The following is a 21,618-nucleotide window of genomic DNA, read 5'->3' as shown; positions in this document are numbered from 1 at the left end:
CGCGTCCAGAAATGTATTTGAAAATACAATTTTTGGTATCTGAAAACTATTATTTTAAAATTTAAAAAAATATATATCACGAAGTTACCAGTATCACGGACTAACCAGAGTCTACCCAATTGTATGGTTGCCGCTCCAAACATCTCATACATAGTTGTCCTGCGCGCGACGAAAAAAATTTCACGCCAGTTCCACAGCCCTTGAGCTTAAGGGCGATACCGTGCTAAAAAAAAAAGCACCAGCGAGCGTCGACCTTATCATTCCGCCCCGCTGTCACAAACACACGCAGCTCTGGCCGGCGGGGCAGATCTTTGCCCACTTCCAAAACTTGTTGACCTCCGCGGAGCTCCCTGCAAAGGGGCTCTAAGTCCAATAGCAAACAAGATCATGGATAGCGGACATCCTTGCCGGACAGATATGTTGATTTCAATATGAGCAGTGCAAAAAAAAATAATAATTTGCACACGTGACCTAGCTCCCATAAATGTCATTTTCATCAAAATTACAACTTCCGGAAAATCCAGACGATGCGTAACTGCTAACACAAACTGGTGGCTTACTCTGTCAAATCCGCCTGGATGGAAGTCGATCCCCTGACAGCTGGATGCAGTTGACGGACTGAGGGGAAGGGACACGTGTCTTGTCGCAGGTGACGTGGGTGCACCGCAAGCCGGACGCCATCCGCCTGCTGACGGTGGGGCGCAGCGGCTACAGCGCCGACCAGCGCGTGGCGCTCAGCTTCCGCTACCCCAACAACTGGCGGCTGCAGATCCTGTACGTGAGCCGCCGGGACCAGGGCGTGTACGAGTGCCAGGTGGCCACGCACCCGCCGCGCGTCAAGCAGGTCTTCCTCAAGGTCACAGGTGCGGCATGCGTGATGATGAACATGAGGATCAGGTGTAATGATGAGAATTGTGGCGATGGTGATGAGAATTATGTCTACAGGGATGATTAGGATGACGATTATGGAGATAACGATGATGATTATGGGGATGAGGTGTGATTATGAGAATTGTGGGTATGGGGATGAGAATTATGTGGGCAGAGATGATGAGGAATATGATTATGGAGATAACGATGATGATTATGGGGATGAGGTGTGATTATGAGAATTGTGGGTATGGGGATGAGAATTATGTGGACAGAGATGATTAGGATGATGAGGATGATTATTTTGGAGAGAACGATGATGATGTTTTTATATGATTGAAGATGATGATGAGGATTGTGGGGACAGTGGTGAGAATAATGAGGACAGGGATGAGGAGGATGATAATTATGGAGATTATGATGATTATGGGGATGAGGTTTGATGATGAGAATTGTGGGGATGGTGATGAAAATGATGTGGACCGGGATGATGAGAATGATGATTATGTAGAGATGACTATTGGTTTGGAGATAGTGATGAGGATTATGGGGACAGGGATGAGGAGGATGATAATAATGTAGATGATGATTATTATATGAATGAGGTGTGATTATGAGAATTGTGGGTATGGGAATGAGAATGATGTGGACAAGGATGATGAGGATAATGATGATGATTGGGTTGGAAATAGAGATGAGGATTATGGGGATAATGATGGGAATAATGTGGAAGATGATGATTTTGGTGTCAACGATGATGATTATTAAGGGTTTGAGGATGATGATGATTATTATGAGAACGACCATGATCATTATAGGAATGATCACGATGCAAATAAGGGACAGTGGAGAAATAATCGACTTCGGCCTATGGTAAGGAAACATCCTAGCATTTTCTCACGAGTGATTTCAGGAAGCCATTGGAAAACAGATATCAGGATTAAAACCGGGTCCTTCATAATGCGAGCCCAGCATTTTACAGTTCAAACACCTCGCTCTGTAAAATGATGAAGTAATCAAAACACGGAGGAATTTTTTAGATCCCCAGCCATTTCCGCTCGAAAATTATCACAAGGGCATATTAGGCGAGATGATTTTGCTGTGGTTCGCAGTAGGAATTTTTCGAAAAATGAAACATTCACGACCCAGCTGACATCAAACCTTGGACATTGGCATGGGTTTATATGTGCCATTCTTACTGGTCGGTAATACTTACCACACAATTCTTTCTGCGCTTCTTTTAAGGGGGCTCTATGCCATTTTTTCTGCGCAAATAACCGAGTGAGTGGGTGGATGTGTGAGTGAGTGAGCAGTCCACAGTTTCACATCACCCTGGGTTCTTTTTTCTGGGTGGGTGTCTCCACATCAGAATCACAGCACATATCCAGATATGTAGATGGTTTCACGCAACTATCTCATTGAGTGTGTAATTTTCACACCATTCTCTCGTCGAATCCTTAAGTGTTTGTGTGGTTATGTACATACAATTTATTCTCTCTACACACACTTATGTGCACAATATATCTTGGAACTTTGCGAAGATGAATATCTGTCCTGCAATAAAGACAATTTTTTAGCTTTTATTTCATGAATATTTATCTAGAAAATAATCGTGGGATTTATTTGCTGTTAGACGATGAAATGCAAAAATTGTCTGGTACTTTTTTCCCGTGTGCCTAACGAGGTCAACAGTTACCCGGCGTTCAAGATATCCTGATTGATAGTTCTTCCTCAGATTTATACTTCTGGGAGAAGGTTAATTAACAATGGAGACAATCTTGTGGTTTTCAAGATTTTTAATGAATCCTGCATCGTGATTACAACGGAGGGTTTCGTGAATTTCGCAGCTTCCGCTGATCCTTTCTTTCAGGTGAGCCTGATTTGCCACGGCACTGGCAGAGTCGTTCAGGGATGGTATGAGGGTAAAGGGAGGGGGGAAGTGCCGCATGTTGGAGCAGAGGGTGCGCTCCAAACAGGGGCAAACATCCCCTTCGCAGACGAGTTATATCAAACCCTTACCTTCCCTGCGAATGTTCGCTCGCGAAGTGTTTGAGGGTAGGGAAAGGAGAGAGAGCGCGTGAGAGAGAGAGAGAGAGAGAGAGAGAAAGTATAAGTGAGGGGGGAAGGGGGTTTCGATGCACCAGTCAGCCAGCCACAACCCTTCGATGGTCAATATTTACCGGAGTGCCTCTATTTCCGCTACCACCCACCCCCCTTTTCTCTTCATCACTGATGTAAGATCCCGGAGCACCCAATCCCGAACAGGAATTGCACTCGCGCACACGCGCGCACACACACGCAGTGTGCCCTAACAGTCCGCTTCAGGCAGGTAGGCCCGTTTAAGGGGTACCGCTTGGTACCTTTCAGACGAACCCACGCGAGTTAAAAACTGAACAAGATATCTGGGAGATATATATTTTTACGGGGTGCATTTAAGAATTTTTTGAGGCTGGTAACGGTTGTTGTGTTCCCGCATTTCGTTTTTAAACTGTTTTGTTTGGATAGTGATTGTGTTTACAAACAGGTATGTTTCTAGAATAAAATTTAGAATATTTTTTTTACTTTTAACTCACCACAAAAATAGTTCAACAAGCTATATAAAAAAAAACACTTTAAAGCACTGACGAAGATCAGCCATGTTCTCTATCTTTAAAAGTAATACAGTAAGATTATTTTTTTTATCTGGGCCACCTTCGAACGAAAACTGCTGTCTGAACTGAACGGAAGACAGAGCGCACCAACTTACCTGCGTGACGTATCGACTTGACTGTGCAGTTATCCGAGGTATGAGCTATTTTTCTCAGTATTTCGTCTCCGTGTTCCAGCTTTCAACAGGACTGCGAATTTCGTAAAACTGCGCAGCTTACCTTTCCACACGCGTCTTGACTGCAAAAACTTTAACTGCGCAGGTAAATCGTTGCTCAAAACGTTGCGTGTGGACCGGCCTTTTAGAGTCGATATCGTAATAGAAACACCGGTTAGTGTCGCACTTAACATTCCACCGCTGGCTATGTGGTCTAAAGACTTGAGCTTACCCATCATTGTCATATATATATATATATATATATATATATATATATAAATTTTGATGGTTCTAGCTTTTTATGGAGAAATAATAGATCATAGGAGTTATACAGTGTGCATTACCCAGCTATGAATATCGCAGGAAATGGATTTCTAGTGATTCTCGAATATAAATATGAAGTTACATGGAAAATAGAACTACAGAAAATCAGATAAATTTCACTGGAGATATTTTGGAACTGCTTGAAATTTAATTGAATTGGAAATTTTGTGATGGATTTTTAGTTAAACTTTATGTTTCCGCAGAAATATTAAGAAAGTAGACCAACGAACAAAAAAAATTTCAGGTCTGATTACTTAGAAATAGCACATAAAGTACAGCGTTTCTCTAGCGAGAAAATATGTAAACAATATCTGTACAGGTTTTTCTGAAACAAAATCTACGTAAGTAACTGATAGTAGACCAATCCTGCTCAAAAATAAAATATAGTGATACTAAGGGTTCCCACATGCCCAGTATTTAACAATGTTAGGTTTGCAGCATAATTTACTGTATTTAAAATAAACGAGGTAAATGTCTTAAGTAAAAGTATAGACAAAAATCCATAAAATCAAGCTTCAAATGTTTGCTTGCGAAATGTAACCAATGTCCCGAAATTAAACAAAAAAAAATTTCAATGTAAATGAGTTGTTTTTCCCTTGATTGCTCACTCGAGCAAGTTTCGATATGACGATTTTTGTTTTATGGTTGAATATCATGCTAAAAATAAAACTTCTTTTTAAAAACTGGATTACAACAGCGTTTTTCTACGCGAAAACACTGAGTAGACACTATAAATCCAAAACCCTCAAAATTTGGAAAATACCGTTTACTAAACAGTGTTTCTTAACTTTAGGTTCTTTAGTGTGCATTTTAATGCAACGTAAATTTGTTTGTTTCTTGAACATATTTCTCACTTCAACATTATTTTAAAAAGAAAACAAAGTTTTATTTTCAACCCATTATTTTTGGTGTAATACAAACGTGCGTGATACGTGTATCTAGACGTAAGCAGATAATTATTTTGAAGTATGGAGTACAGCAACGTAGATTCGTTTGGTTGTCAATGAAAGAATATCGTTACGTAGTTTTAGTGAGACACCCTTCTTCCGGATCGATTGTTTGAAACTCGTACGTTACATCTGAGTTTTCCAGGTTTTGAATCCCTTGTACAGTCTACGTTTTTAATCCGGCATTTTTCGTTTCAGCACATTTTGTAATTCGGCATCCTGAAAAAATTAAAACTAAAAGTAATTCTAAAATAAAAATAATATCAATATCTTTTTTGGATAATTTAACATATGAATAAGTATCTCTAATATTTGGAGTAGATCTTTTCTTTTCACTGATTAGCATATGTACATGTATTTTTATTTTTAATGTGATTTATAAAATAATTTATTGTTGAATCGATTAACTACTTTACCCAACATCAGTATTTTCTCTGTGATTATTTATCGTTTAAAATAGGTATAATTTTTTGTTTACTTTTTGTATTTTTTGTAATTTTTTCTGTAATTTTTGTGATGTTTCTTTTTCAAGTTCATTATGTTGATAACATAATTAAAATACCGCAATTAGGATTTAAAAAAACACTAGTGGCACTCACACACAAGCTTTCTTTTTGTGAGTGTTAAATTCCCTGAAACACTGTGTGTAATTTAGTAAATATGTAAAAAAAAAAATTAAAAAAATTAAAATAAAATAATCGGCGCGAGGGGTTTTGCTTTTTTTTTCGGTGGATTAGTGAGTTTGTTGACTTCGACCACTGCCTAGCCCGCCCTTTCGGTTCGTTTAGTGTTAATTTTATGATTTTTTTATGAAAAAATATATCCGAATCGCGAATGCAACGTGGTATGTACCACGATACTTTTTTTAGAACTTCAATGCTCACTTGTATTTTTTTTTCTTGCCGCGGAGTAGCTTATTACAACTTGTTTTAAATATAATTTCACCGATTGTTTTTTCCTGGTGTATTCCGGTTAAAACTACATTTGGTTTCGATAATCCGGCATAATCGCACATCCAGTATTTAAGTAGTCCCTAACGTGCCGAGTTAAAGATCTTTCACTTTATTTTTTTTTAATCATGTATTAACCTAAGGTTGGTTTGCAATATTTTAAACCATAACTATTTTTTTTTAAAGTGAGATATGACCATTGTCACAGGACTTCGGTACTTTTCGAATTGTATCTCTGGGACCGGTCCAACTTGCATAATCTTAGCCGTTTTAACTCTAAAGATAAATTTTTATTTAGGGTGATATTTTAGTTTAGTGAGCATAAATTGAAGTATATGACAAATAATAATCAGAAATGTATATTGAGATAAACATTTATTTCCATAAACAGAATATTTATTTTTAGTGGCAAATAATTACATTAAAATATTCTTGTTATACAGAACTTAATGGTTAAGTGCAAAAACAAAAAAAAAGTTTTATATAATATTTAAGATCATAGTAATGAATAGAGTCCAGCCTATCATGTTTTATCTTATGGGCCACAAATTGTTTTCCTTTAAATGCCTACCTTCATTTTATTGTTTCAACTGGCTATATATGTAATTACTATATGAAAAATAGAGATAAATTAAATACTCTAGTGAAAAGGAGACATATTTAATAACTTATTTTTGTTCACAACCAATTTAATTTTACCACAAGCCACGTGCGTCCTTTTTGCACTGAACAAGCCAAATTCGAAATCTGGTAAAGCGCGCAGCGTAATGATTAATTAGCGACATGAGAAGATGCAAAATTCCACAATACTTTATCGTATCAGCGGGTATTTCCGGCATGAATCTTCATTGTTGCACGCAGCCAAAACGACACACGCCAGCTCTAATTAGCACTCACTAGTTCAATAGCGCATTACGTGTATTAGCCTGAAACACAAACATGCACACAGAGACTAGTTCCCTATCGTTAGAACGCAATTAACTTAACTAATCTCATTTTATGGACGAGTTATTGTATTTTAAACTAACAGCGGATGGCATGAAATGAAAATATATTGGGGTCTAAACTGTAATTACATTCACATGATTCCCTATTAAATGATCCTATCCTGAAATTTCTGTACCGAGACTGTAAAATCTCGTTAATTAAATGAGTGCGGATGTGTGATTATATTCCATTTATACCACCGTTGAGCTATTTTCAACAATAAACATGTGTATGACTGCATAAATATTATCTTGATTTATCAAAATATGTTTTTTCTATAGTTTCTATGAAAGATAATTTATGAAACATCTGGCATTTAACTAGTTAAGATACCCGGCTTTAAGCGAGTAGATAGAGATATTTTTAACACAGCAAGTTTTTCTTGAGAATCACAAGAAAAAAACTATATATAAATTAATGCTAAGTTACTCCAATAGATGGCTCGCATATTTGAGGTGATTATATGTCGTTGAACTTCGCAATGTTCTCTTGGTCAGCCGTCACATCGGACAGTCTGAACGCTGAACGGTATTTTACACGCACGAGAAAGGGGAGAAAAAAAAACTGGGATGTACTGCAGATAATTTGGAATCTACGATGAAGTACATTTGCTCCTTTTCCTTCCGTTTTTAGTTACAAATATTTATTTTTACTGCGGATACAAATATATTTTAAAAAATACAGTTCAGAATTAAAAAAAAAAAACTTAAAATAAAAAAAAACAGTCGTGGTTTTTGAGTTATAGCCATTTGTTTAGTTTTTTTTTTTTACTTTTATAAAAAGACCAACTTGCACCAAATTATTGGGTAAGTCTCATGGGTGTAGATTCCCAGGGGGGGAGGGGTTCCTACCCCCCCCCCCCCCCCCCCAGGACACAGGAATAAAACAGCCCCTCACTGATGGAGCCCTTATTCGCTTTCAAAAGCGTAACTGCGAAACGGGGGTTGATAAACGCAAAACGTTAAAACTATAGTTTTATTTTAAAACTTCCCTGCATGCATTATAGTTTCCTGCCGTGTTACACACGACGTGCAAGCGCCGTGTCCAGAGATGACAATGTTGTCGGTTGAGCGAAACGCGCGGAGCTCTCGCGCCCGAGGAGGAATCACGCAGACTTGCACCGCTGCTGCCGTGTGCGTCGTACCTTTGAATATATATACTGTTTAGAAGTCGCGAGTGGATAGGATTTACTCTACGTTTTTCAGGAGCGTATGATGAGCAGCTTGGGAACTTCACCGCTGCAGTGCGCTGCTGTAACGCCCTGTATCGTCTTAGGTTGTTATTTGCACGTTAGAGAGCAGCACTGTCGCCCGCTGTCATTCCCCCGCACCCACCCCCCACCCAACATTCACTGCAGCTCAAGGTCGTTCAACGGGAGTTTGTCCGTTACAAAACTGTGTAGGGATGAGAGGTTGGGTAGAGGGTGGGTGGAGGACAACGCATGTTTGAGGGAGGGTGGGGTTGGGTGTTTGAAGAGTTCGACACTTGTCCGCTAGGGACCACCACAAGTCGATGCCCTAGAGATGGTGGCGATTGCGGCGGTGAATTAACCAACTACCTCAAACCGTATTAGAAATTTTAACCTGGGCTGGCGACTTCTATACAGTACCGTATATACCCGAATCTAAGACGACATTTTTTTACCATAATTTATAATTCAAAACAAAGGGGTCGCCTTAGATTCAGATACACTGATTTTTAGGTAAACATACCTATTTTGGGGTCAATGTTTTTGGGTTGTGCAGTAGTTACTGGCTGCACATGTTACGACCGATGTTTTTGGAATGTTCTATAGCACAAGATGGCTCCCATCTTATAGACCAGTTTCTTTTACAAAAAAATGCATCAGCATAATGAAACTCAACAGTTTCCAACAGTTACAGTACGAGCCATATAGGTATTTATTTCTGTTTGTACATAAACTGTTAACAGTATTTCAAAAGTGGTGGTTGAAATCCTTTGTAACATTCACATTTTCAATTTTATATCTAATTTGTTGGCATGTGTTTAATACAATAAAGAATTTTTTTTCCTGAAAACATGAGGCTGTAAATTGGGGGTCGTCTTAGATTCGGGTAAATACAGTATATATATATATATATATATATATATATATATATATATATATATATATATATATATATATATTGAAAGGTCGTACTGAGCGAGGGAAACGCGCTGTCCGCAGCCCCGGAGGTGGTGATCCTGGACGAGAACCACCACCCGGTGGAGGAGCGCTACTACAAGGCCGGCAGCGTGGTGGAGCTGACCTGCCTGGCAGACCAGCTGGAGGCGGGCGACGGGGTCACCTGGACCCACGGCGACGCCGTCATCGCCGCGGGCATCAGGTGAGAGCCCCTCTACCCCTCTCACAACCACTCCAACACAACCCAGACCAGTCCATCTCCCGGGTCCGAACAGACAAGTCCGGACCTAGCTGAAGACCTCACCAACACAAGTGATATTTTTTACCAATAATAAACATACAACTACTAACCACAATTCTTATATTTTGAGAAATTCTAGCCATAAGGTGTGAAAAAGGGGTGAATATCGTTTTAAGATAAATGATTTAAACATCGAATTTAATCAAGCACAATAAAAAAAAATTGGGTACGAATAATACACCTACGAAAACTATCAACCACTATTCTACCATTTGGCTTTATTCAAACTGTAAGATTGGTAAAAGTGGTAGGTGTGTTTTGTAAAACAATAACAAAAATTAAGCACTTCCAGTTAAATTAGAATTAGAAGAAAGATACTAGAAAAAACCTCCATCTAAAGTTATGTATTGCTTACATTTTGAGTTTATAAAAATTCGTCTTTTAATATGGGTTATAACGGGGTTAGTTTTCATTTCATTTATTTTAAAAAATCTTATTACCCAAACTAAGTTGTATATAATTTAAATAGTAAAAATGATAAACTAAAAATTATTATTTTAATTAATTGCAAGATTCATCCCCTAAGGGATGTAAAGGGGAAACGTTAGGAGTAAAGAAAAAAAATGCATACTTCCGAATTTACTAGTCCCAAGGGTTAGAAATTAAAAATGAACAAGCACATAGAGTTACGAATTGTATTTTTTTTTTTTTTCAGTTTTTCCGGATTTCGTCTTTTAAGGGTGGGAAAGGGGAGTAAGTTATTTTTATCATAAAAATTGCATAGCTCCATAACAAAGAGAGCTGGATGTAACAAATATAATAATGAACGTAAATAATTAATTATATGGAGTTCTTTCACGTCTTTTCGATATTCAATCCTAAAGGCACGTTAGGTTTTGTAGTAGTAAATCATATATCCAAGAAAATTAAGATGAAGGTAGAAAACTGAGCAAGAATATAGTACAAATTATGATTTAATATATTTTAATCCTTTATCATTTTTTCTACATTCGACGTAAAAGGGGCGAAAAGTTATTTTTTTTTTGTTTTGTTTTATTGAAAAAGTCGTATCTCGGAAGCTAATCAAGCGGGATGTAAGTTGTGTGGTATTATTTACAGACATGCAACATCTACCAACTCTTTCTTACAACATGCTGAAATTCTACTTTTTAAAAGGTAAAATCTTAAAATAGTTTTTTCACATTAAAAAAAACACATTCTGATCAAATAAAAATTAATTTAGGAATAGGAAATGATTAATAAACATTCATTAACCTGCCTTCTGTTATTCAACATTTTCTGAAATATCACGGCTTAACAGGGGTTAAAATTATTTAAAAAAATAAAAATAATTATGAAATATATTAAATCATTATTGGCAAAATTAATTTTAACTCAATATAAATATTAGTTTATTATAATTGTTTTGAAGTTTAGATCTGCGGTTAAAACAAATGAAAGGGTTGAGTTTGGTTTTTGTTTGGTTAGTAGAATTTGCCATATTTACTTAGTTCTTAATTTTTACTTTGGCATCTCTGTGGGAAAAGAGGCGTGGGGCAAAAAATTTGGGTATTCTTGTTAAGTAATACTAAGTAAACTAAGAGTCAACTAATATATTGTATAAGAAGTTTGATATATGTATTTTATATTTCAAATAAAGATGTGATTGTATCATATATCCTTAAATAATGGGAGGTATTTATAATAAGGCGAAATCATTTAATAATTCTAAGAATATATCTAACCACAATAAATGATAGGTACAAACTTTGTTAAAATAATTTGGATGCTAGTTTAAGAAAAAAAAAATTTTAATTTTCTACCACGTGAAATGAAAAGGTGAGATTTCATCAAGGTAAAATATATCTTCGAACACTCTGAAGCAGAAGTTTTGAAAGTTAATCTATATCAAAAAATAGGCTTATGCATAACTATTCCAAAAATATCATTGTTAAACAGTTATGTAATGAAATAAATATTTTATGCATCTGGCAAATTTTTTGTCTATTTAATTCAGTAAAAATGTTTGGAATTAATCACATAACTTTTTTTAATGGTAAGATTTTAGCAATACTAAGAAATTGTGCGAGCTTAGTCTCGGGTTACTAGCTAGTTAGGCTATATATTACAAACAAAATAAAACACTTATCCGAAGCAAGTGAATATAGGGATGCATCAGTGGATGCGATTGCCGCACATCTAGAAATCTATAGTTTAATGGAAACATGAAATGATGCATAAGCATCCCTTGTGAGAATTCGGAAGCAACGCAAGCATGGCCGCGTCCACTACGATGCACTTACAGTGCACCACTAGTTTACTATTAGGAAACAGCCCAAAAGGTGTTCGATACATGCATAAATACAGCACATGCATATTCACTTACCCGCACGTTTTCTTCAAACATTATGAACACGTAAAAATTCTTCTTATGCCCGTTCTACACTAGCACGCAGACGGAGACAAGACCCGTACGGATTAACTCGCCCGGACACATTTTCCGTGCGACCAATAGAAGCCGAGTACTTTGGCTTGGCTGCGGTGGTAGCCAATTATGTTCATGTTCTAAATACGTTATAAACTAATTCAAATTCAAGAATATCTAGTGTTCTATTGTTTTTTTATTATTTATGTAAATTCTGCCCCTGCTATGGTTTCGAAGATATATATGATTATATATTATATATAATTATATAAAATAAATTAATATTTCTAAACCTTGAAATGCTATCGCATCGGTTGTCATTTTTTACGTTCCCGCGCATTGTGGAAGCAGCAGACGCGATGGTGAGATGTTCTGGGAGATCAATCTCCGTTTCCGTGCCGTTTTAGAACGGCTAGTTATTGCTCTCAGCCCAGGTTCATAAAGCTAACGTCTGGGATACACAAGTAGTTTAAATATCGCCGTTTCCTGAACACCCCACACGCAAAATCCGGGTTCGTACACGGCACTTAACCCGATGATCACGAACAATACTTTTTTTTTTTTTTGCGTGCACGTCCCGTGACTTGGGTTTTGTTTCCAACCGTCGCGTCGGCGCGAACACGTACGTTACCGTGCAGGAGCAGAGCAGGACTGCCAACCGCCGGGGAGGAAAACCGCGCGCGCACTGCGTGCGACAACACAGCTGCTTTGCACCGCAGCCTTTTGAGGGGCCTCTTGCCGCGCTGTCAACGACGTGTGGGTGATTGCGTGACAAGAGCTGAGAGTCACGTACGAGAACCCGTCAGGTTTGACATGTGCGTCCGCTCTGGCCGCGGAAGTCGTGGAGGCGGGGGTAGTCGGGTTGCGTCACCTGGTGAAGTAAAAATAAGAAAGACCAACTTCCTGTAATCCAGATTTTTGAACGACAAGGGGGGGGGGGGGGGGTGTTAGTCACGTCTTCAATCGCTGCCATGGCTGGCCAATCCCCAGAACAAGCACACGGTGCGAGCGACCCTCTCCCTGCATGGCTAACCCCTAGAATTAGGAGAACAGGCTTCGTTCTACAAAATATAGGTTAGGAAAAAAAATAGAAAGTAAATGCATTACATTTTCCATTGATTCACTTCCCGAGTGGTAACATTTACTGAAACCATACAAATCGATACCTTTTTTTATATCGAGTAGTTTTCTTTAGATGCCAATACTTTTGCACTTAATAATTTTTAATAAAAGATTTTATTGAAATGCAGAATTTTCTTAGTATTTTTTTGTACTTTTACAAAAAAAATTGTGACTTTTTTTTTATACTGAGCACGGTCGTCCTAAGATCTATGCCGTTCGCGGAGTGGCTAACGTCTACCTGTGTAGGGGCGTGCAATTTTTCGTGAAAAAGAATTCGAGACCAGCCGAGTGTTATAAAAAAAACACCGTAATATCGTCTGTGGTTTCATGATTGGTCGAGTTTCCTCCGGGTACACGCCCACTTGCCGATTCGCGAATCACAGCAATTTTGTGCGGATGCAAACGCATCCTGGACCATCACGACCAAATAAGGCATTGTATTTTTTTTTCCCCTTGCGGAAGGCCGCCAATCACGAGGCAGAAACCGCCGCATACGTGAGTGTATCGTATTGCAAGTCAGGTCAGTTTTTTTATTATTTTTTGTGGCTTTAACAGAACAACCATATAAAAGTATGTGATGCAGGCTTTTCGCAACCATTTGATCCAGAAACTATATTTTATTTTAGAGGTTAAGCCGCGCCGAAGTGTTAGCTTGTACCGACGTTTCGCTCTGCGTTGCGTCAAGACATCCTCAGGATCGAGTCAGTCAAGAGATGATTTGTTACGCAATTGCCGCGAGAAGCGAGAAATCTACTTTAAGGAGAACCTTTTTTTTTGTTCATGAAATATATATATATATATATATTTGTTTGTCAGTGTGGTTAGTTTAAATATACATAACCCCCCCCCCCCCCCCCCAAACAAAACAAAATTATCCTCCCTTCAACTTCTTTCTTTAGAATTTTTCCGTTGATAAAGAAACCTGGGGTGGGCTGTGTCGGAACACGGCCGCAAGTTTTTGACGTGAATGCAAAGTGCGGACAATGTCCGCCATCTTAGTTCTCTTCCTCTCCCTGCAGAGTCAGGCTCGTTTGGCTCCAGCGAGTGGCTTTTTTTTGGGGGGGGTGGGAATCCTCACAAGCTATTCTTTCTCCTGATCGCCATTTTAATTAATTCCTATGGCATGATATTCGCCATATGCCTCGACACTGTTATTTACTCTCACTATTCTTCGTACCACCGTCCAACAGATGTTATAACCTTCTTTTTTTTAATTTTCAAACGTGGTTTAAAATAGATCACTATTTTTGTTTTTTGCTCAAAATGAATGTTATTGAATTCAAATTGGTTGACGCGTGTGTGCCCAAAATCACTCTCGAAATAGGTGGAGTCACTCGAAATCGAATGTTCGCGAACACGGCCTATTTCTCGTAGTGCCCAGTAAATATCAATGGCACATGCTGAACTCCAATATACGCAGGCCGTGGTTAACATCAGTATACCGATTTATATGACGTAATTACTTTAAAAAACTTAAATGGTATGTTATTCCCGACGCGGAATAAGGCACTCACCTCAAAAAATAAGATTTTTTTTTTGTCTGGATCCTTTTTTTAGGGTATCCTGAGCACAGGGTAAGACAAGATGGCTGGTGCTTTTTTTTTTGTGAAGAAGGAGGGAGGGATTCCATATAGCGCCGAGCATAACGTAGGCCCCGATGTGATATATATATATATATATATATATATATATATATATATATATATATATGAAGTATCTTCGGAGAAACATGTGAAGATCGTCTGTGGAACTCTCCGATGCGGGGCGTGAGCGAGGAAGCGGGTGGGTGTGTGAATTTATGTTGCTGGGTTGGCAGTCCTTCGCTGCTCGAGAGAAGGGTATGTGTTGGGAAGGGGAAAGGGGTTTGTATCCGAGAAGATAAAACCAGACTGCAGTCTCGTGGCCGCGCTGAGGGTTGTAAACACGACGTGGTGATTTTCCCCCCTATAGGATAGTAGGAACACGAGAAAAGTATCGATACATTTTTTTTTATATCGAATAATTTTCTTTCGATGCCTATACTTTTGCACTCGACACTTTTAAATCGATACTTTTTACCTACGTGAGTCATTTTATTTTTTCGGCAGTTATCGTAATCGAGTAACTCCCTTATACAATTATTTGTCTTAATAAAGATCGCTGGCTTTCGCGGCCATTGTCTGGAGTTGCTTGGCCTCTGGGTTGTAGCCGCGTCCAAGGCAAATATATCACCAACGTTTCGGTCGACATTGCAGTCGCCATCATCAGGGTAGAGTCTGCCTTTAATACACTCGCCTGAGAGGAGTGTTTCCCGATTGGCTGCAGCTGTGGGCCAATCAGAAGAACTTGTAATTACCTCAGTAGGTAACTCTACCCAATTGATGGCGACTGCAATGTCGTTCGAAACGTCAATGATGTATTCGCCTTGGACGCGGCTACAACCCAGAATCCAAGCTATTTCAATTATTTATCTTTTTTGTATTTTTAATTAAATGAGTTCCGACTTTTTTCAAAATATGGTTGTATGGGTTAGTCCTAACAAGTTATGTTGTCATATGTTTTTTATTTACTACAATCAAGCTAATGAGTTAGAGAGAGACCGAAAACATTTACGAGTTTTCATTCGTTCGCATTAGTTTTGTTCGATTGAAATTTGATTTTTTCGTTTGTCTCGTTTATCAAATAATGTGACAAATGAACAATAGTCTATATGTATAAACCAGAAAGCAAAGATAAAACACAAGATATTCTTTAACCTACTCTAAACAATTTTTAACGTATTTTAAACTTACGTAATCAAACATGGTCGCGCGGCATTACCGTATTAATCCGTATGAGTCCGTGTCCAAATTAGTGCTATTGTAGATACTCCGTTCCGTGATTTACGTATACGTTATACGTGATCTGTCTGCGCATCCGTGGGGTTGTATAGCGGGCCTTAAAAGAAAAAAATTATCGATACTTCAAGGAATCTATACGTTTCATTCGATACTTTTATGAGTACGGTAATTTTTCTTTTGAAACTTCTCATGAGTATAGTAACGATAATTTTATTATTCGATAGCGTTTCCCTACTTTCCCGGCGTGAAATAAGCGCAAGAGTGCACCTACACAGGAAAAAAATTACTCTACTTTTACAAACGATTCCTTTGAAAACCAGTTGCCAAGAAATAGTCTGTAATACTACAAGAAAGATATTGGAACTTTGTACAACACATTACAATGTTTTATTTACAGATATGAAATACTTTTTCGATATTTTCTTATGTACGAAAATTTTGCATAATTTTACATTTTAATTGGTGTTTTATTCAAGCACAATTTTTTTTAAACCATGGATGATTGGACTTTATTTTGTTTTATTATTAATGTGTATGGTTAATACTGGTAAGCTATTCAGGAAACAGTTTACAAATAACATTAACTATTGTAGGTACAGAGCATACGTAAATACCAGGGTAAGAATCCGAACCCAGTATTACTGCGAACACTATTTTTTTAAAACGATTTATTAAATCGCTTTATTGCCTGTTTTATCTGTTCGATACAAATTTTCCAATCGATTTTAAACTAACATCCCGATGAACTAGAGACTTAAAAACTTTGAACATAGCTCAGACCTGAATGACAATGCACTGTTTACTCGCTTTCTTTTCAGTTCGTTTGTTTGTCTGTTCGTTTCAGTTTGTTTGGTTTGGTTTAGCAAAGCCCCCGGATTCGTGGCATTAGGCTACGAGCAAAACATTACAGTGTTGCGGGATGCATAACGCCGTACTCGCAGGCGGTGCCTATATCACGCATGCAGGGCCAGGAGAAATGTCCGCCACACGGTCATATAGTTAGGTCAGGCAACTTCCTATCCTTCTCATTGGCGAGACTCGTCCGCTTAGCAAAGCTCACGGTGACTAGCGATCTAACGGCGCTCATAAAAATTTAGTTCATAACTTCGTAAGTAGATGGTGTTGCATTGAATTTGACTCGCACTGTCGTTTGGTACATCCTTCATGGATGGTCTTCTTACTATTATCTATTGCAAGCGCCACTCATTTTTAGTTTTAAACCTTACAAATATTTTTTTTTAGGTATTTAAAATTCACAATCCCAAATTGTCATTACAATATTCTGATTTTACATGTTTAACCTGTTTTAAAAAGGTTTTTTAATATAACTTTTTATTTAATTATTTGTAGTGATACAGTTTTTTCTTCTTGTAAATGTACAAATTTACAAATATCTGTATTTTTACATGAATATTTCTGTTCGATTTAAAATTAAAAAAATTACAGTGTAAACAAACACGAGAGAAGCGAACACGAACGACTAGGCTCGATTCGAAAAACATTGCCACCCAGTTGTGGAAAGTTCTAGGGGAAACGACTAGAATGAGGTGAGTGGGGCCTATGATGCAGCACTCGCGGTAGGTTTTGCGCTCAACGTGTTTCAACAGAACCAGTCAAACTAATTCTGCTTCAAATTACTGCATTTTATTTTACCTCCGATAAACTCCGGGGATATAGTTTGAACTGCCGCCCCCCCCCCCCCTCCCTCCCTCCACAAACACTTCGAACCATAACGTTTCGTGGTTGAATCCTGGGCAAGGCTTTGGTATTTCACAAGTGTTAAAGTAATTATTTTAAGTGTATAAGTCGCTATCCATTGAGAGGCCTTCAGGCATGAAAAGCCTTACTTGTATTGAAATAATATTTTAAAATCAAGTGTTCCTGAGGGAAATAGAGAGAGTATATTGATGGCTACTTAAGGCCAAGCAATAGAAGACAAAATAAACTATTGTAACGTACAGCCAAGTAAGTGGGTTTGGTGAATTATGTTAATGAAATAAATTAAGTAAATTAAACTTATTTTAATTTGAGTGATAATTTTTTTAAATAGTAAAATCGTAGAAGTTGAAGTTATAAAAATTTTAAATTTAAAGTTTAATGTAAAATTTAAACAATGCTTAATATGTTCAACAATTTCTTTTTTAAATCAATGCATATCATTTCAAACAAATTCACAATCTTATAGTGTTTTTATGAGTGATAAGTTGTGTAATGTAAGTTTCTTGACGCATATCCAGCCCCTGATGTGAATAATATGGGCCAAAAACTCATAAGCATTATTTTCCAAACCTTTAATACAACAAAATACTCAAAACTCTATATATATATATATATAGTATAAAGTATCGGTCATAAATTTTATACTAGGATTTTAGTTATAGTGATTGAATAAAAATATTGCATCCCTAATCAAAGACCCAAAATTTATAGTCACTGTTGGTCTTGTAGATGCTCAGGTCATAACTAAAGTAACTTCAATCTATTTTTTTTCAGTTATGTTTTCGGAACAACTTCCTGAAATTAATGTTTAATTATATTCGATTTGTTCTTTTTAGTTTTGGGCAAATTAAGTGTTTCTTATTGTTCAACTTCATAAATAATAAAATACGCTTCATACTAAAAATGCATCCCAAAAAAATAATTCAAATATTTTATGAAAAAAGTTTAGAGTCCTTAAAGAATAGCATGGCGGAAAATTATTTTCATGGAAGTTCGGGTTTTAATATGAAGGTAAAACAATAAAGCTGAATATGGTAACGTAAATGGGGTCTGTGAAGTTTTTTCCGAAGATTCATTGAAAGTTTCCGGAATATTTTGCCGAAAGACCGCAGTATTCCCAACAATGTAACAAAAAAATAACTTTAAGAGGCAACTTCTTTGCGTTTATTATTAACATGGCGTTTTCTATTAAAACTTATTGTTGGGATGTTCCTCCACTTAAACGCATCAATCTGTTTCTAGGATGTCGACCCTGCAGTTGTGAACTTTCCGATAAGTTTCTGAGTTCTCGCGTACCTAGTCCCGAATTAATGTCGCGGACTAATACAATTAAAATAAAATTATGTTTGAATAAAGTAACTGTTTTGGGATTTCTCGTTCTTACTATAATTAGTACTAAGTTATTTAAACTTTATTGTTCCACGTTCATGTCTGAAATACCAATAAAATTATTTCACAAGGTTTTTTTTTCTCTTTTTCTTTAGCAGATGAAATTACCATAAATAACTTCTTTTTTTTTAATATTTCTTATAGAATGAAGGTGGAATTTAGTTTTTTCTGCTCATGGGTCAAAAAAATACTTAAAATCAACAAACAATAAAGATTTCTAAATGTCTATGTCGTCCGACAATCATACAAAAATTTAATTTCCATTATCCTAAGAAATGGTTACTACAAAATATATTTAATTTATTGTAACGTGTGCAATAAAGTAGCAAAATATATCTTGATTAAAAAAATTAAAACTTATACTACTTCGTAATTATATTACTTAGATCAAAGTTCTGCGAAGTTTGGGTTAGTTGCAGCGGAACTGAAAATAAAGGGGCATCTTGGATTTTTCTAACTTTTGGCTATAATTCTAGTTTTGAACTTATTTATCCAAATGTTTAGAACTTCAAAACATAAATCATGTCTCCCGAACTTCTATACCTAGTTTCACCCACATATTCACTAACAGGCTCTAGTCGGTGAGTGCCGCGAGGAAGTAACTTATTATTCCACGCGGATGACTACAGCTGTCATGATAACAACACCACTTCACAAATGATGACTTTATCTATTAGTCAAAGCTAAGTCCTGTGCCATGTAAGACCAAAAAAAATAATTAGCACGTAAGCTTTATTACACGCGGTATCAAAATATTGGAAACTGCAAGATAGATAGGTCTAGTCCCCCTTGAAACCACAGTCTCAACAATTTTTTTTATTGCCATAACAGTTGTTTTTATCGTGTAATATTGAAATTTTCCATCCGTTGAAGCAAAGATCACACATTAGGAAATTCAATAAAGACCAATGAACAGTGTATATTGACAGTATTATTACAATTTTATTCCTTCCCAAAATTTAATTCAGTACTATACGTCAAGAACTTCACATGCTAGAAGTTTGAAATAAATGAATGTGGACTCTTTAAGTTATTATTATCATCTAGAGAGAATAGTGACCAATATTTCCACAAATGTTTTGAGGTGAGATGTGGAAATATCTATCTACCTAAATCCCCAGTCTGCAACCCATATTTGGGTATAACCTATGCCCTAAAAATATTATGTGCGTAATAATGTGCACATTTATTACGTAGGTTCTAATGTATGTGTGATGTATACAAGACAATACAAAAATATAAATACTTATGCATGTGCATTCTTTGATACAACGTACCTATGAGTCAAAAACAATTTTACTTTCAGGCCTGGAACATTCAATTAAAATTTTAAAATAATAAAAACATATAAAATGTTACTCAGTTATTTTTTTTACCGTGAATTCGATGAACAGCTTATGTTTTGTACGGGGGGTCAATGTCAGAATCTTGACGACACGAAAATAGAAAGAATAGGATATTTTAAAAACGCACACTACGGCCAAACTATACACTTGAGGCTAATAATAACTACACCATCATAAAGCCCGCTCTGACGGCAATGGGAAACGTTGGCACCAACGCTTCTCCTCCACCCCCCCCCCCCCCCCCACCTGTAAAGACGTAACCGCACGACAGCGAATGTTATAATGCGCAGTAGGCGCGGCTAGCGTTCATTCGCAAGCGAGCTAGCAACGAAATTATTTGGTCGATTTGCTTCAAACTATATTTTAATGTAAACTACGTTTAGTAAAATAATTAGGGTTGTGCGAATGTTCGGTATACCGATACCGAAATCGAAATTTTGCTACTTTCATTTTCGATTTCGGTAAGAATTTCATCTGTCGAAGTTCGTTTTTAGCGAAATATTTCGAGCCAAACGAAAGTTCAATAGCTTACCGAAGTTCGTTTGTTCTAGTTGAAAAAGAACTCGTAATTTAATAAAAATGTACAGTAGAATACCTGTACAATAACGTACATTATTATAAAGTATATTTCACTTAACAAATTTTTTTTAAGTCCCCGCCAAAAATCGTATCTTCGCCATGCAAAACGGTTTCAGTTTAAAATATCATATTTTCACTATAACGTATAAATTCTACTAGTAGCGTGGCATTACTACACCAAAATTTACTTAAACTGGTAAATAAATTTCCAGCTAAATGATTAATGTAGTAGAACAAAGATACAAAAATACCACCGCAACGTATTTTCTAACCTCTAAATTCTCAAAACAAAGTTAACAAACAGTTGCGCGCACAACCATAGATTATACCGTACGTAGTATAAGACGTGAGCAACACAACACCATTCGATACATTGAAAGACGGAGATTTGAGAGAAGTATTAATTATTTAGACGAAAGTGTTACGCTACGCTAAAAATACTGTTTGATGTCTGTGCCGGGATTGTTTATTGTTATTGTTGAGTTTATTTTCAGGTTACGTTATTTAGACACCGCATTGTATTTGTGCTACAATATGAATGATCCTGGAGATAAAAAGAAACGAAAGCAATTCACGCTTAAGGAAAAAGAGAACTAGACAAGGGGAAAAAAGCAAGTCGCAGTTGCGAATACATATGGCATTGCGGCTCTCCTATAGCTATTTTTTTTATATATTTTTTTCTCTTTGTAAAGATATGTATGCATGTTTCAGTACTAAGTACAAAAACTTGAGGTACCTGTAAGTACTTAGCACTGAGATTCTACTGTAATGTCTTTATATGATTTGCTTGTTATTACTAATAATGTAATAACATATGCAAATCATATAAAGACATTAATTAGAAAAAAGATTTCCATTAAGATTAATTTACGTCGTGATGAAAAAAACTCACGTTAATGAAAATACGGTAAAATCATAATTTGAACAAACATGAAAGATAAAGTAAACAAA

General features: G+C 36.7%; 1 protein-coding gene across 1 annotated transcript in view; it reads left to right on the top strand.

Annotated features, from left to right (window-relative positions):
- The window catches only part of LOC134540311 (uncharacterized), a 131,109-nt gene that overhangs the window by 97,206 nt on the left and 12,285 nt on the right, over positions 1–21,618 (top strand). The window contains exons 2-3 of the mRNA XM_063382971.1: positions 650–863; positions 9,070–9,229. Of these exons, the coding sequence (XP_063239041.1) occupies positions 650–863; positions 9,070–9,229 (374 nt within the window). The remainder of the gene's footprint in view (positions 1–649; positions 864–9,069; positions 9,230–21,618) is intronic.

The sequence above is a fragment of the Bacillus rossius genome, chromosome 16 (genome assembly GCF_032445375.1).
Source record: "Bacillus rossius redtenbacheri isolate Brsri chromosome 16, Brsri_v3, whole genome shotgun sequence".
NCBI classification, from domain to species: domain Eukaryota; kingdom Metazoa; phylum Arthropoda; class Insecta; order Phasmatodea; family Bacillidae; genus Bacillus; species Bacillus rossius.
The sequence above is the reverse complement of the archived record's forward strand: the minus strand, read 5'-3'. Positions and strand labels throughout refer to the sequence as shown.